At 60.2% G+C, this 14,567-nt stretch overlaps 1 protein-coding gene across 1 annotated transcript; it reads left to right on the plus strand.

Annotated features, from left to right (window-relative positions):
- Nucleotides 1–1,482: 1,482 nt before the first annotated feature.
- On the plus strand, nucleotides 1,483–14,356 carry GDF6 (growth differentiation factor 6). Its single transcript, XM_055801054.1, has 2 exons — nucleotides 1,483–1,894; nucleotides 11,706–14,356. The coding sequence occupies exons 1-2, from the start codon at nucleotides 1,558–1,560 to the stop codon at nucleotides 12,566–12,568; spliced, it is 1,200 nt and encodes a 399-aa protein (XP_055657029.1). The 5' UTR covers nucleotides 1,483–1,557; the 3' UTR covers nucleotides 12,569–14,356.
- The last annotated feature ends 211 nt before the right edge of the window (nucleotides 14,357–14,567 follow it).

Genomic DNA, 14,567 nt, shown 5'->3' on the forward strand with positions numbered 1-14,567 from the left:
ACAAACTGGGACTGGCCAGGCTAGATGCCTGTTCCATGTTGCCTGGCTGGGTCTGCCTCATCCCACAGAGTGTGTTGCACTGGTGCCAAAAGCCCAGGCATGAGTTGCCCTCTCTAGGTGGAAAATGAGAAGGGGAAAGAAAAAGACAAGAAAGTCCAATGTATGATTGCATGGATCATGAAGAACAGCTGCTGATGGAGGAGTGTATCAGAGATGTCAGATTCAGCGTGGAGTGAAAGCCGGATTTCCTTTATTTGCTATAGACTGAGCTTTCACTGCCAAACACAACCCTCAGGCTGCAGCATTTCTTGCTAGAGGAAAATCCATCAGTGGCAGAGCTGAGGCAGATAGGAGAGAGAGGAAGAAGAGGAGAATGGGAGATTGGGAGAGGAAAGGAGAGGAGAGAACAGGACAGGACGGGACAGGAGCTCAGCACTGTCACAAACACAGGGCAAAGGAAAGCAATGTGGGGAAAAGGAGGGTGGCTTGTGGCTGTCAACAGCAGCACTGCCATGGTTCAGGAAGGAAGATGAGAAGGAGGTCAGGAAGAAGCAGGGAGGAAACTGGACAGGTAGGGTAACACAAGCTTGTTACCATGCTTTTTCCATGGCTGTGAACCCTAGATAGATGGCTGGATGAAACCATTTGGAGAGCTGACACCAGTCTTCTACTAGAGGATGCACGTCTAAAAATCCAAAAGAAAAGGCAGGGGTGAATCCTCCTGCTTATGCTCCACTGTTGTCTCCTACATGACCTGTGCTTTGAGGAGGCTTTCCTGCCTGCCCCAGGCTGCCCTGCTTAATTTGCCAGTGCTGCCTGCCCAGCGCTGCATTGTCCCAGGCCCCAGCCTGGCACCGTGCTCTTCTCAGGCTGGTCCCCTCTTGATGGCTGTGCAGATTCTGAGAGAAGAACTGTCTCTGACTCTGCACCCCTGTGCTTGCCCTTCCCTCTCTGGCAGCTGGCAGGGCCTGCCTCGCGGCTGCCCGCTAGGTGGGCCCTGGCACATCCCAAGATGACAAGTCCCCCACTTTCCACCAAATTCTCGTTCTTGAGAGACTCCTGCTTCACGCCAAGCTCTCGGGCACACAGCCATGGGAATACAGAGAGCCTCGAGGAAGATCATTAGCATCGCACCGGTCTGCCCGCATCCGAAACGGCAGCACCCAAGAGGCACCTGGGCACACCAAAGCATTGGCGGGTCGATGAGAAGCGGTACCCGAAGGGTGGCAGCAAGACGCGCAGCATCCCTCCCCTGCCGTCCGCTTCCCGCGTGGAGTCCCCGGCGAGCAGGGAGCCAGGGGACCCCCAAGCGCCCGGCCGCGGGGTGTCCCGCCCCGCCGCGGACCGCCCTGCGGGGGCGGGCTGGGTGCCCCCACGGGGCGGTCCGCGTCGGGGCGGTACCCACGGGGCGGGGCGGGCTGCTCCGGGCCGAGCCCGCCCGGGTGCAGTCCCCGCTCCGCGCCACGCCGCCGCGCAGTCCCCGCGCCGCTCCGTGGGCCGCCGGAGCCGCACGTCGGGCCGCCCTCCTCTTCCTCCCCACCGCCGCCGCCTCTCGCTATGAATGCACGCCGGGCCCTGCTCTCCGCCGCCTTGCTCGCCAGCCTCCTCTGGGATTTACCTTGCTGCCTCCCGGCTTCCCTCCCCGCCGCCTCGGAGCTCGCCGCCTCCTCCAAGGGCGGACGGGGCCGCAGGGTGCCGCGGTCCCCACGGGAGACCCGCCCGCGGCAAGGGGGACACGCCGCGGGCCGGGCGCTCCCACGGGCGGAACCCCACGAGTACATGCTGTCTCTGTTCAGGACTTACTCCATCGCGGAGAAACTGGGCATCAACGCCAGCTTTTTCCAGTCGTCCAAGTCCGCCAACACCATCACTAGTTTTGTAGACAGGGGACGAGGTAAGTTCTGACGCTCCCCGCTCCCCCTCGCCCCTCACCGTCCCCCGGGGCTGCGGGCGCCCCTTCCCGCGGCGCTGCGCGGTGCGAGGCTGCCGTGCCGCGGAGCCTGGCGCTGGGCGGGGATCGGTCACTGGTGCTTCCGCGCTCCCCCCACCCCCCCACCCCGCCCCGGTATTGCAGAAAAGTGGATCTTTCGGTAAATTGAGGATCGCGTTGTTTTCTTTTCAAGCCAGCTGCGAAACCCGGACCGCGGCAGCCGTAAATGCTGTGTGCGGGAAACACGCGTGTTCCTCCCCGAATCGTCACGGGGTGGTGGGCAACACGCCCCAGCTTTGCAGGCGCGTTTCGGGTGTCAATGCAACCTTGGGGGGGGGGAACACAAAAAAGGAAAAAAACCCCAACCAAAAACACACCCACAACCCGCCCTTTGGTTTCTTTCCGCCTGCCGGGGAAAAGCTCGCTCTTACCGCCGCGGCTGTAAGGCCAATAGAAAGTTCAAACTGACCGAGGGCAAACCTCTGCTGCTTGGGGCTGCTCTCGCCTAGGGTCGCTTTATCGGGGTTACCTGGAGGAGCACCGGCCCCGTTTGAAAGCGCCGGGGCGCCGCCGGCTCCGCTTGCGGTAGGCAGCCCCAAGCCCAGGTAACTCCCGGCGCCGGGGCTCGGCGCGGGGCGGCCCGGGCTCGCCGTCCGCTGCGGGGCCGGTCCTCACCCACCCCGGGCCGGGCCCCGGGGCTGCCCGGCGGCGGGGAGCGCGGCGGACGGGCCGGGCGGCAGCGCCCGGGGCCAGCCGGGCCCCAGCCCTTGCCCCCGCTCTCCCGGGGCGGCACCGGCGCCGCGGGGCTCCTGGGACAGACCCGGCCGGGGCCCTGGTTTGCTTCTCGCTTGTTGTTTTACCCCTCGTACCCGAGGCAGTGGGATGGAGGTTTCTGGGCGATTTCCCTTCCCTCAAAACGCCCCGTTATTTAAAATTATTTTTATTTGTCGTTACCCTGGTTTCTGAGCCGTTAAGGACAGAGCAGTTAACAGGTTCTTAATGAAGGTTGTGCATTCTTTCCTTCTCCCCTCCCAGATCTGAAGATCCTCCCCTCCGCCCGCGCCCCCCCCCCCCCCCCCCCCCCGCCGCCGCGCGGGACCCTGCCCGTGTACCTGCCGGCGGCTGGCAGCGGCCCCCCGCTGCCGGGAGCGGGGCGAGCACGCCGACCTCCCCGCTTCCCACCCGTTCTAGGGCAAAATGCCGCGCCGGGAAAACCCCACGGCTTCCTCCTGGAGCTACGGGAGCCGCTCGGTCCCCAACCCGCACCCCAGCCGCAACCCCAACCAGCCCCCCGCCGCGCCGAGCCGGCAGCCGCTCCTCCCCCGCGGCACCCACGGCGCAGCCCCTTGCCCCATCGCCGCCCCCGGCTCGGGGTCCTCCCCCGCGGGGGGGGGTTGGCGGAGGCTCTTCCCCTCCCTCCCCGGTGCCCGTCGCGCCCCTCGGGGCTCGGGAGGGTGCGTGGAAGCGCCCAGGCGTTTCCGAGGGGAGAGGGGACGCGGGGTTTTGCTTTCCACCTTCGCCTTACGGGGGTTGTTTTCTTCGTCGCCGTTCGAAGAGGGTGGGGGGAAGAGGACCCGCTTTATATGAAATACGGGTTCGAAAAGTTCAGCCGTTCAGCAAGGAGCCGGCCCGCTTTCCCGCCGGAGAGGGAACGGGGTGCTAATTCTGCGAGCCGCGGGGAAACAGAGCTGCGCTCAAGATCATCTTATTCTTGATAACCAGAAGAAAGACAGTTAATTTAACAAATTTAGCTCATCTCGCTGCATGGGAGATTCTACTCCGGGGGAAGTGATTTGCTAACAGGAGTCCTGGTTTGATTAAGGAAAAGCTCACTTTTCCCCATTGATTTTGATTTGATGTGTCACAGGCTGTGACCTTCTGCTGGACCTTCTGAGGGTTGCTTAGCATCAAGCCACTGATTGGAGTATTTCAACTCAGTGATCTAATTGAGTGTTCATGTCATAACATATCAAATATTGTCTAGTCTCCCATAATGAAGCGGACCAGCCAATGGCACATCACCAAAAAACTTCAAGAGAGCTTCCGTTCCTCTGAAGTGGTAGCTATTTTACTGCCCACCTCCCCCGTGGGCTCCTAGCCCAGTTAATTGGCGAGCTGGAGTTGTGCTGATGATGAACAGTCTTTGCTCGGTGAAAGCGGGGCGGGGGGGGGGAGGTTCTGTCAATTCATTTGCGGACAATATAGCCGCCCAAATTGACCCAATTAGACGGGCTGCTCTTCACCTAAGCGGCAGGTCTGGGGGAGACGGCGGTGGCCGTCCCTCCTGTCCGCAACGACATCCTTCATCGCAAGATTTTGGGGGGGCAGCAGCCCAGAGAGGAGCTCGAAGCAGCTTTTAGTCCTGCCGAGAAATGCCCTCCCAGCACGGCGTGGTCTGCGGTGCTGCGTGCCCGTGAGAGCCCCCCGCCAGCAGGGCAGCTCGGCTTGGCTCCTGCCCGCAGCAGCCCCGAAGCCAGCCCGCCCCCCGCCCTGCGCAGCTGAGCGGGGCACAGCGCTGCGGTGCGGACACCCGGCCACCGCTCCTCTTCGCCTCGATTCCTACCTTCCCGCTTGAAGCTAATAAGATCGCTTTCGGGGTAGCTCGGGAGGGAGGAAAGCCACACTACTGCCTTATATATATACATACATACATAAACACACACACAGCCGGTAGAAAAAGAGCGCAGAAAGGGGGGAAAGGGTTTGCTATTCCCTTCTCCACCCCCTCCCGCCCCCCACTCGCTCCCCCTTGTTACGGTCGCAAGATCAGACAGGACCTAGCTGAATGCAGGAAAATTACTGTTGGCACATGAAGTAACTCATTAAAACGCAGATGGTGCTCTCGCTGGCCTCGGGACCCCCAGCATTGGAGCTCCACAGTAAGGCAGGACAATTAGGAGCTGCAAGGAGTCCACCAGGCAGGGGGAAGAGAGAGAGAGAGAGAGAGAGCGGGAGGGAGCTTGAGAAGGGAGCTATAAACAAGCAAATCCACAGCCAGCGATAAAGGCGGCACGGCTCGGAACAAACCGAAAACAAAAAAGAAATAGCCGGGGTGCGAGGGAGCGCGATTTTCAAAGAGATCTCCCGTGGGAAGGGAATGCCACAAGGGCCGGCTGCCGCCGGTTCACCTCGCCTTTCCCTTCTGCGGCTGCAGCGCTGCCCGCAGCCGCGGCACCGCGGCCGGGCTCGGGCGTGCGAACTGCTGAGCTCCGCGCCTAAGGGACGGGGAAATCGGAATGGATCGAGACCGTCTCCTGTTTCTCTCCCCGTTTTCTTTGTGCAGTTTTGTGTCCCAGTTGAGAGGCAGCCGCTTCAGATGGGCAGGGGTCCGACCGTCGTTGTTTTGCTCTTGCCATTAGGGTCGGGAGGGGGGTGAAAGAGAGGGAGCAGGACGAAAGGGGGATCCCGTGTGCAGAAACTGGAAATGGCCCGGCTGTGCATGTGGCAGAAGAAAAAGCGTAAATCCCACTTGAGGTTCATCTAGTGCAACATGTTTATGCAAAACAGCGGGTTTCTGGGTGGACCGAAAGCTGCAATATAGCGTAATCTGCGCAGCGCCTTTGCCCAGGCAGTGTTATCGTTGGCAGGAGGAAAATGAAATATAAGCAGGGAAGTATTTTAATGGGGAAGGAGGGAATTCACAACTGTTAATTATTTGGTGACCTTGTATTCGATTTGTTTGAGCCCCCTATAAAAACACTAATGCAGACCAGACGGCCGCAGCGCGGCAGCGAGCAGCCGCTTCTCATCGCCGCCGTGCGCCCGGGGAAGGAGCGGGCGGCCCGGCCCGGCCCGGCCTGCGCGCCCGCGGAGCCGGAGTGCGGGGGCAGGCGGTGCGGAGCGGGCTGCGGTGCGGAGCGGGCTGCGGCACCACGCTGCCTGCGCCTGGGGGTGCTTGCGGGCTTGGTTTGTTGCCCCCCGCGCTGCGGGAGGGAGCGGAGCGGGGCCGGGGCGCGGGCGGAGCAGGCAGCGGCCGTCCCCTCGGAAGCCGCGGCCGCGCCGCTCCGCTCTCCCCGTTGAAAATCATTTGGGGTTTTTTTATTTGCATTTTTTTGGTTTGTTTCTTTTTGCGAAGGCGCGGGGGTTTGCGCGCAGCAGCGCGAGGGGATGGGGAGGGCGGTCTGGGGCAAGCAGAGCCCGCAAGCGCTGGGACACGCAGCTCCCGTGGCCGCTCCGCAGCACAGGTAGCTTGGCGGGGCGCTGCGCGGTCGCGGAGCCGCCCTGCTAACGGGCAGGCGTAATTAAAGCCTTTCAAGCCATTACGGTGGCTCATTTCGGACCCGAACCTGATTTTTTAATTTGTAATTTTAAAATCCAGGAGCCCTCCCCCCCCTCCTCCCGCGGGGTTTACTAAGAGGCCGCGTTTCATTTTATTTTTTTAAAATATTTATTTATTTTTATTTGAGGACGGTAGGACCGAGCTCTCCGCTTCGGAGCTGTTTATTTCCCATCGCCCTCGGGGCGATGCTGTGCAGCAGACTGGGCTGGCCCCAACCGGGAACCGAGCGGTCCCCGGGGAGAAAAACCGGGGCAGTCCGGGGCCAGCCCGGCGCTTGGGCACGACAGGGGGACGCCTCGTTCTCCTCATTTTGCTCCCCGGTTCGTAGTCCTATAGCAAAAAAGCCGCCGATCGTAGAAATGCTGCTTTCCTTGCGATTTCAGGGCAGGCTAGAGCCGAGACTGGGCGTCCTTCCGTGCCTGAAGTCTGGTTTATGAGCGAAACGGGACGTTTCAGTCCTTGCTGGCTGTGGCCAGGTCTGTATGTTGTGCTGCTGTACCCCGGCGCTTCAACATATGTCGCCCAGAAATACCCTCTGAACCGTCCCATCGCTCCTTTTCTTAGCTCCGAACCCTGGGAATAATTCAGTCCGATTTTCTCAACACGAATGATTTCGAAGGAATCATTTCTCCTCGATCGAAGTAGTTCGGGTGGCGAAAGCGCCGCAAACGGGGAGAGGGAAGGGGGCTCGGTGAATGCCTGTTACAGCAGGTAGAAGGCCCCCCAGGAAGCCCCCCTCCTCCTTGGAGCATCTCCCGGGGCGATACCGACAGACCAGGGTCCCGGAGCCCCGCGGGATGCCCCGCGGCCGTCGGGTGGTCCCCCTGCGCCCAAGGGCCGAGCGTCGCCCGTGGGAACCGGGGAGGTGGCGGGCATCGGGCCGGGGGCGGGCAGCCTTCCCGGCGCAGGTACGGTACAACCCTGATCAAAGGTTTATCGCAGCCAGGTGCCTCCCCGCTCCGGGGGGGTGGGGGGTGGGTGGGTAGGGGGAGAAGGGAAATAGAAACAGCCCTCCATCGGCTTCGCTGGGGTTTTGGCAGGATTGGGATCTCGTCCGAGGAAGGTGTGGTCTCTCCCGGTTACTCGATAGCGAAGCGAACGAAACATTTAAATCTAATCACCCGGTGTAATAAAAAACCACGGCGAGGCAGGCGCTGGGATATGCGGAATTGAAACCCGGAGAAATACCACACATGGAGAGCCGGCCCCTTGCTTCCACAGCTCGGGTAATGCTCCGAAAGAAATACCTGTCAGCCTTGCGACTCTGCAGACAACGTGTGGGCAGCCCCGCGCAATTAGGGGGGATATATGTTTTAATTTCCAGATTATTGTTGAGCGAGCGCCTGCAAAGGGTCTTTAAACTGCAAATGTGCTTTTGGTTTGCGAATTTAAATACGGCTTGAAAGAGAATTTGGGAATGGGAAAATACTTCTTGAATGTGGTTTGGGTATAATTTGCAGTGATGTAAAGTTAAGATCTGAGCCCTGATGAGTTGGCTGGGAGCCCGGTACCTGATCTGCCATGAAAAGGGAAACTTTGTGTAGCCTGCGTTAACCCCCGGCTCGCCTCAAAGCCCAGGCTGCCGGCGAGAAAGTGAAGCCGGGCAGCGGGAGAGGCAACACAGGGAGTTAAAGCAAGAGTCCCAACCCCAGCATTCATTTAACCTTGGAGATGATAAAACCTCCGCCACAGCATAGCGGAGAAAGGCGGCGGGGGGGAGGCGGCAGGGCCCCGGCGCAGCCGTCCCGTCCCGTCCCGTCCCTTCCCGTCCCGCCCCGGCTGCTCCGCCGGAACGCGGGGCACGCCGGCTGCCCGGCCGCTTTGGGAAGGGCAGAGCGGAGCGGGGCTGCTCTCGTTCCCCACCGCTGGCACAGCTGAATCTCCTCCCTTCTTCTCCCCCTCCTCCCCGCTCCCGATATACTATCTTCGCCCGAAAAAAACCAAACAACGGAGAGTCGAAATAAAACTAATACTTACCGCGTAACTAACATTCATCTAAATTAACGTTACAAATACAAACACACTTCCGCGCTGCGTTTTCTGCACTGTAGCTTTGCCCAGCCCGGATGGATGCGAGATGACTTTGCTGCTGTCTCCAAGTATTTCGGTAACGGGAATAACGGTAACGTCAGCCTGGACCGGACCAGGGAAGAGGCAGATGTGGGGCTGGCTGTTAGAAACCCCGGCTTTCCCCCCCAGCCGCAACCTGGGCTTAAAGGAAAAGCCCCGATCCGTGTGTGCTCCTCATACGGAGGGACAGGGACAGCCAGGGTGTCCCCACGCCGTCGCTACTGCCGCTCTTTGTGTGCTGGGAAGGCGGTAGCTTGTCTCGAACAAAGGGTCCCCAAACCAGACCCGTCTCCCCCCGGTTTGTGGAGGCTCCGGCGGTACCGCTTCCCCTCCCCGCCCTCCGCCGCTTTTCCCACCCTTTCGACTGCGCTGGGAGCGAGCCAGTCCTGGTTTAGGATTATGTATTCATCTGGAATTATTAGGTTACAAGAGTGAATAAATAGCGTTTATCTGATCGGATTCAAAGCTGCTTATTTGAAACAACCGGCAGCTCTGCCCCTTTCGGGGAGAGGAGCGGCAGCCGGCAGCTGCATCAGCCACGGGGAGTTTTCCAGTGCAGAGTCGGTGCTGCCTAAGCCCGGCTCGGAGACCCGCTTGCCCGGGGGGCACATTTCTCTGCCACTCGGCCGTGTCCCCCAGCCTGCCATGCCCGCCAGCCAGCCAGAGCGGCCGTGCAACGCGTTCGACCTCCGCCAAGCAGGAGCTTCAAAGGATGCTGCTGGGGAGCGCGTTTTAGGCGCCCCCCCCGAGCAAGCCACTCACACCCGCAGGAACGGAGCTGGCTTCCCTCCCGCCCCCGCCGCATGGCAGGGTCTGCGGAGCCTTTATAAACCGCTTTCAGCAGCGGGGATCCGTGGGGAATTCCGCCTCTCCCCTCTTCCCTCCCGTTCAACACGCACGCCTGGACGTCACCCCCGAAGGGGCCGATTGCCCGCGCCGCGACCGCCCGCCTGCGGGGGTGGGCGGGGGGGCGGCTCCCGGGGGCGGGGGGGAGCAGCGCGCTGTCACCTCTGTGTCCCCCCACCTCCCGGGAAACGGCTGCCCCCTCTTCCTCCGAAAGCCCGGGCGGCATGGCAGCGCTACCTGCTCCTGCACCACGGCAGGGACGCGGGGGCCCCCAAGGCCAGGGCACCGGCCAGGAATCGGACGGGGAGGAGGTGGGAGTCTCTGCTGCGGAGGGACAGCGGGCTGGAAGCAGCGCTACCCCTCCACTCCATCGCGACAGGGACTACCAAACAGGGACGATCATTTTCCTTTGAAACCAAGCCTGACACCCCCAACAACAACGCCCCAAGCAGAGAGATGGCTTCAAAGTGGAGCTGTGCCCAGGCCCGGCCCTGCGCACACCCTAAAGCCGGGGGGGGATAGGGGCAGGGGAAGGCGCTGAGCTGGTTTTCTCGATCGTAGCTGGAGCCGGTGGAAGGCGGGAGGCAGCTCGGCAGGGCCAGGAGACCCCTCTGCGCCGTGTCGGAGGATGCCAGGGCATCTGGCAGATGCTGGGCCCAGGGAAAGCCAAAGGAGAGGAAGAGAAGGCGAAGGCGGAAGGGGATTCTCCCGTTCTTTGCCCAAGGGATGCATGTCCCCTCCTGTCTGAAGCCCCCAGTTCTGCCCGAGACCCCCTTGAATAGCCCCAGAGCTCTCCTGAGTTGCTGGACCTTCCTTCTCCCGCAACCCAGGTGCACCTCAGCCCCCGGCCCCGCCCGCCCAAACCCGTGAAAGGGAGAAAAACCACCCCCAAATCCACAAGTGATCCATGGGCCACATCCTGCCCCGTCCTTGAAGTGCTGCCGACACCGTCCAGCGCCTCTGTAGGCAGCTCCCGCTGGATTTCATTTTTTGTTTCAGCACCTCGATAGAGCAGCTGTTGTCGCCACCTGGGGCTGTGACGGCATTTGTCGGGCTGTGTGTGTGTTTTTTGCAGACCTTCCTCTCTCCCCCCTCCCCGCCCCGAGAAGGATGCGCGGCCGGGCGGGCTGCCCCTCGCTCCCGGCTGCGAGCTCCTCGCTGCGGGAAGGAGCAGCCTCCCCGCGGGGAAACCGCCGAGCCTGAAGCGGGAGGCGGGGTCCGGGATGCGGCAGCCCGAGGTCCAAATTCCCCGGGATGCCTGAAGGGTCTGACCATTTTCGCACCGCGCCCCCCCAGCGCGCAGCGCGGCCAGGGCGGGGGCGGCCCCGGCCCGTGAGCTCCCCCTGCCCGGCCGACCTGCCGTGCCACGCCGCGGCCAGGCGGGGGCCCAGGGCCGTGCCCCGGCCCCCCCGCCCCGGGGGCAGGGCAGGAGCGCAGTGGCCGGCGCGCACTCAGCTCCGCAGCCGCGGGTGGGCGGCGGGGCCTCCCACGGCGGCTCCCGGCGGGGCAGGAGGGATGCGCTGGCCGTCCACAGGCGCCGCCGTGGGCTCCTATGCCTGGCTGCGGGGCAGGTCTTTTTCCCAGCATTTCCCTCGGTCCCTGCTGCACTCCACGCTCCACCTCCATGTCGGCGTCTGGAGGAACGCGCGGCGACGCGGGGCGACCTTCGAGTACACTAATCCGCACCGATTAACGGCACGTTAATCCGCATTGATTTTTACATTGCCGTGGCGCGTCTGAGGGTCTCGGTTTGCATAAATCATCCCCTGCCCCTCTTGCCCCCCAGGAGGTTCCCCCAGACCTGTCAGGTAGAGCCAAGGTTGTGAAATACACTGATTAGGAATCGCAATGACCTTTGATATCAATAAATAACGGAGCTGTGTATTTCTTTAGTCTCTCTTTCTACCCCTGGAGCAGGCTGAGCTTGGAAAAGCGACGAGGGGCTGCTGAACAGAGGCTCCAGTGACACTTTTACTATTGAAATCTACACAAGCTTTACTAGCTTCTGGGGAAACCCAGGGGCTTTGGGAATTTTTGTATTTGCTGGGTTGTAAACATTTTATTGGAAAGCAGCTCAGGGGAATCTGGTTTGCTTTCTGTGCTGCACTTCGTACATCAATGTGTCAAAAAAGAAGTCCAGGTTTTTCTCTTGGAGGAGAATATAGACGTGTAGATGTATGCGTAATGTACACGAGCACACAAGCACTGCCAGTCCCGCGCTGCCGGCAGGGTCTGTAGGGCAGGGGATGTGCTGGAGCAGGGGCTGTCTGGTGCGAGAGAACAGAGTCCTGCCTGGTGCGGGTCCTCCCATAGTTCCTCTCTTTCCTCTCCCTCTTCTTCCTCTTCTTCTTCTTCTATTCTCCCTTTCCCTTTCCCTTTCCCTTCCCTCCCCTCCCCTCTCCTCCCCTTCTCCCCGCCCTGCCCCGGGCCCAGCCCGGTCCCGGTCCCGGTCCCGGTGCGGGGGCGGCCCGGAGGGCCCTGCCCGGGCAGCCGGCGGCCCTGGCTGCCCTTCCCCGCCTCGGAACCCTCTCGGCAGATCCCCCTGAGCGCAACTGACTGTAATTATTTTTTATCTCGCAGACGATCTCTCGCCCGCTCCCTTGAGGCGGCAGCAGTACGTGTTTGATGTGTCGACCCTCTCGGAGACGGAGGAGCTGGTGGGGGCCGAGCTGCGGCTGTTCCGCCGGGCCCCCCGCGGCCGCCCGCCGCCCGCCGCCCCGCTGCACATGCAGCTCTTCCCCTGCCTCTCGCCGCGGCCGCTGGACTCCCGCGCCCTGGACCCGCGGGCGGCCCCGGCCGCCGGCTGGGAGGTCTTCGACGTGCGGCAGGGCCTGCGGGAGCGGCGGCCCTGGAGGCGGCTGTGCCTGGAGCTGCGCGCCTCGGCGGGCCGCGGGCCGCCGCGCTGGCAGGACCTGCGGGGCCTGGGCTTCGGGCGCCGGACGCGGCCGCCGCAGGAGCGGGCGCTGCTGGTGGTCTTCACCCGCGCCCGGCGGCGGAGCCTCCTCGGGGAGCTGCGCGCCGAGCTGGGCGCCCCGCCGCCGCCCGCCGCCCGCCGCCCGCCGCCCCGGCGCCAGCGGCGCACCGCCTTCGCCAGCCGGCACGGCAAGCGGCACGGCAAGAAGTCCCGCCTGCGCTGCAGCAAGAAGCCGCTGCACGTCAACTTCAAGGAGCTGGGCTGGGACGACTGGATTATCGCCCCGCTGGAGTACGAGGCCCACCACTGCGAGGGGGTCTGCGACTTCCCGCTGCGCTCCCACCTGGAGCCCACGAACCACGCCATCATCCAGACCCTCATGAACTCCATGGACCCCGGCTCCACGCCGCCCAGCTGCTGCGTCCCCACCAAATTGACTCCCATCAGCATCCTCTACATCGACGCGGGCAACAACGTGGTGTACAAGCAGTACGAGGACATGGTGGTGGAATCCTGCGGCTGCAGGTAGCGGGCGCGACGCCCCTCGGCGGCAGCCGGAGCTGCGTCAGGCGGAGGATGCGCCGGCGGCGGCGGGGCCCGCCCGGAGCGCGGCTGGGGCGGAGGGGCCCGGCGGGGCCCGGCGGGGCGGCGGGGGCCCGGGGACGGGCGAGCGGGCGGGGCGGGCGGCGAGGGCCCGCCGGGTCCCGACCCCGCTCCCCTTCCCTGCCCCGCGGTTGATCTGGCGGTCGGTGCCCCCGCCCCCCGCCAAAGGTGACGGCAATTCACCGGGTGCAAACGGAGCCGGGGCAGGGAGGGAGCAGGCTCGGCCCCGGCTCGGAGGTCGCTCTCAAGGGGGCCGCTGCGTTCCTGCCCTCTCTCTTCCACATTCCTGCAAGCTTACCGTCCAGAAATAGCCTGCGGCCCCCCATCCCTAAAGGAAAAAAAAAAAAAAGACAGCGAGGAAAAAAAAAAAGATAATTGCTCAAAATTGTAATTACCGGTTAGGTTTCATTTTAAGACAGCAGCGAAAAACTGTGAAGAGCGAAGTGTTACGGCAAAGCGCAACCTGGGGGGTTGGGGAAGGAAACTCCTTGGGATGGCACGGACGGTGCGAGGATGCTGTGGCCAGACCTTTAGATAGCTCGAGCTCGGCGGCCCCCGCGACCTGCTGCAGTATTATACGCAAATGTGCTGGAAAAAGGCGTTTTGTGTAAGATTCCTGTTTCTTTCCCACCTTTGGTCTCAGCTGTGGCTTCACCTGAGGGAAGTGCACTTCGAAGCACGCCTAGCCCTTTCTTAATGTAACTATGATGCTCATAGTTTCAGGCTTTTCCCCGCTGATTTCTAGAATTGTTGGCTTATCTGGTTTCACAGAGCTACAAACTGGCGGAAAAAAAAATTTAAAAAAGAGAAGAGAATAATAATATAAAATGCTAATAAAAAGACTCGACCAGGAGCAATAATTTAAAATGCACATTTTGCTTTGGATGCACTGTTGTTCATATAAAAGTTGTAAATATTTGTTTATTTAAACAGACTGAAAAGTGCAAAATGGAGATGAACAACATGCATTTCTTTTTTTTAATGTACAAAACATTATATGCACTCGAAATGTTATAATTTCTAATATTTTTAAAAGTTTATATTTGAGTTGTACAGAATTAAGCATTAATTAGATATTTCATCCTTACTTATCATTTCCTTAAGATATTATTACAAGATTTAAATTCTGTGCTAATAATGGAGAAAAGAACCTTTTTTTTTTATTGTCTACCTCACTATAATGCAAGTATTTACAACTCTAAAGTTATCTGAGGTAAATTAATATTCAGAGCATTTTTACAATACACCTTTACTGGACGATACTACAACTATTACTGTATTATTAAACGTTTTTTTTTCCCAAAAAGCCAGCTTGCTTTTTATATGTTCTATTATTTAGTTAAGTAATTCTGAGTTCTCAAGTAAACATTGGCTCCAGTTCTAAAATGCTGCAGAGCTGAGTTGGAGCGAGTGCCACTTTAAGGTGTACCTAAAGCCATTCCTCCTAGCTGAAGACTTTTTGTACCCTTACGAGATCTTTAGTTTCATCTGTGGTGTATGCCGGTGGCATAAAGCTGCGTTATGTTTTCATGCGTTTTATGCAATGATTACTGTAAGTGGGAGAATGCGTTAAGGGGAAAAATTCAGGCAAACCTTTGTAAATCTCATCTGTACTGGGCACATTTATATACACTGTATGATGGTGATGAGCTAAAGGCAATGAATGTTTTATAAATGATATTTATTTTGATACAATGGGTAATATATTTATTAAATATTTCCTGGCTGTCTCTTAGATAATGAAGACCTATTCAATGAGTAGCTCTTTCAGTAAGAGAAGGATCCCCCTCCTCTCCCACAGCGAGGCGTGCAGACAAGGTGGTGGCAGGCAGCGTGGGGGCTGTGAGCTCCGCTCTTGGAAAAAAAGAAGCAAGGCTCATCTTATATGCAGAAGGGCTGAAAGAGCTGCTCACCTGGTGGAATGT

This window comes from Falco peregrinus, chromosome 3 (assembly GCF_023634155.1).
Source record: "Falco peregrinus isolate bFalPer1 chromosome 3, bFalPer1.pri, whole genome shotgun sequence".
NCBI classification, from domain to species: domain Eukaryota; kingdom Metazoa; phylum Chordata; class Aves; order Falconiformes; family Falconidae; genus Falco; species Falco peregrinus.

Excerpts from the sequence above, each read along its gene's own strand:
- GDF6 (XM_055801054.1), top strand. The coding sequence starts at position 1,558 with ATGAATGCACGCCGGGCCCTGCTCTCCGCCGCCTTGCTCGCCAGCCTC. Across the intron at positions 1,895-11,705 it reads TTTTGTAGACAGGGGACGAG|ACGATCTCTCGCCCGCTCCC; the intron begins GTAAGTTCTGAC and ends TTTATCTCGCAG.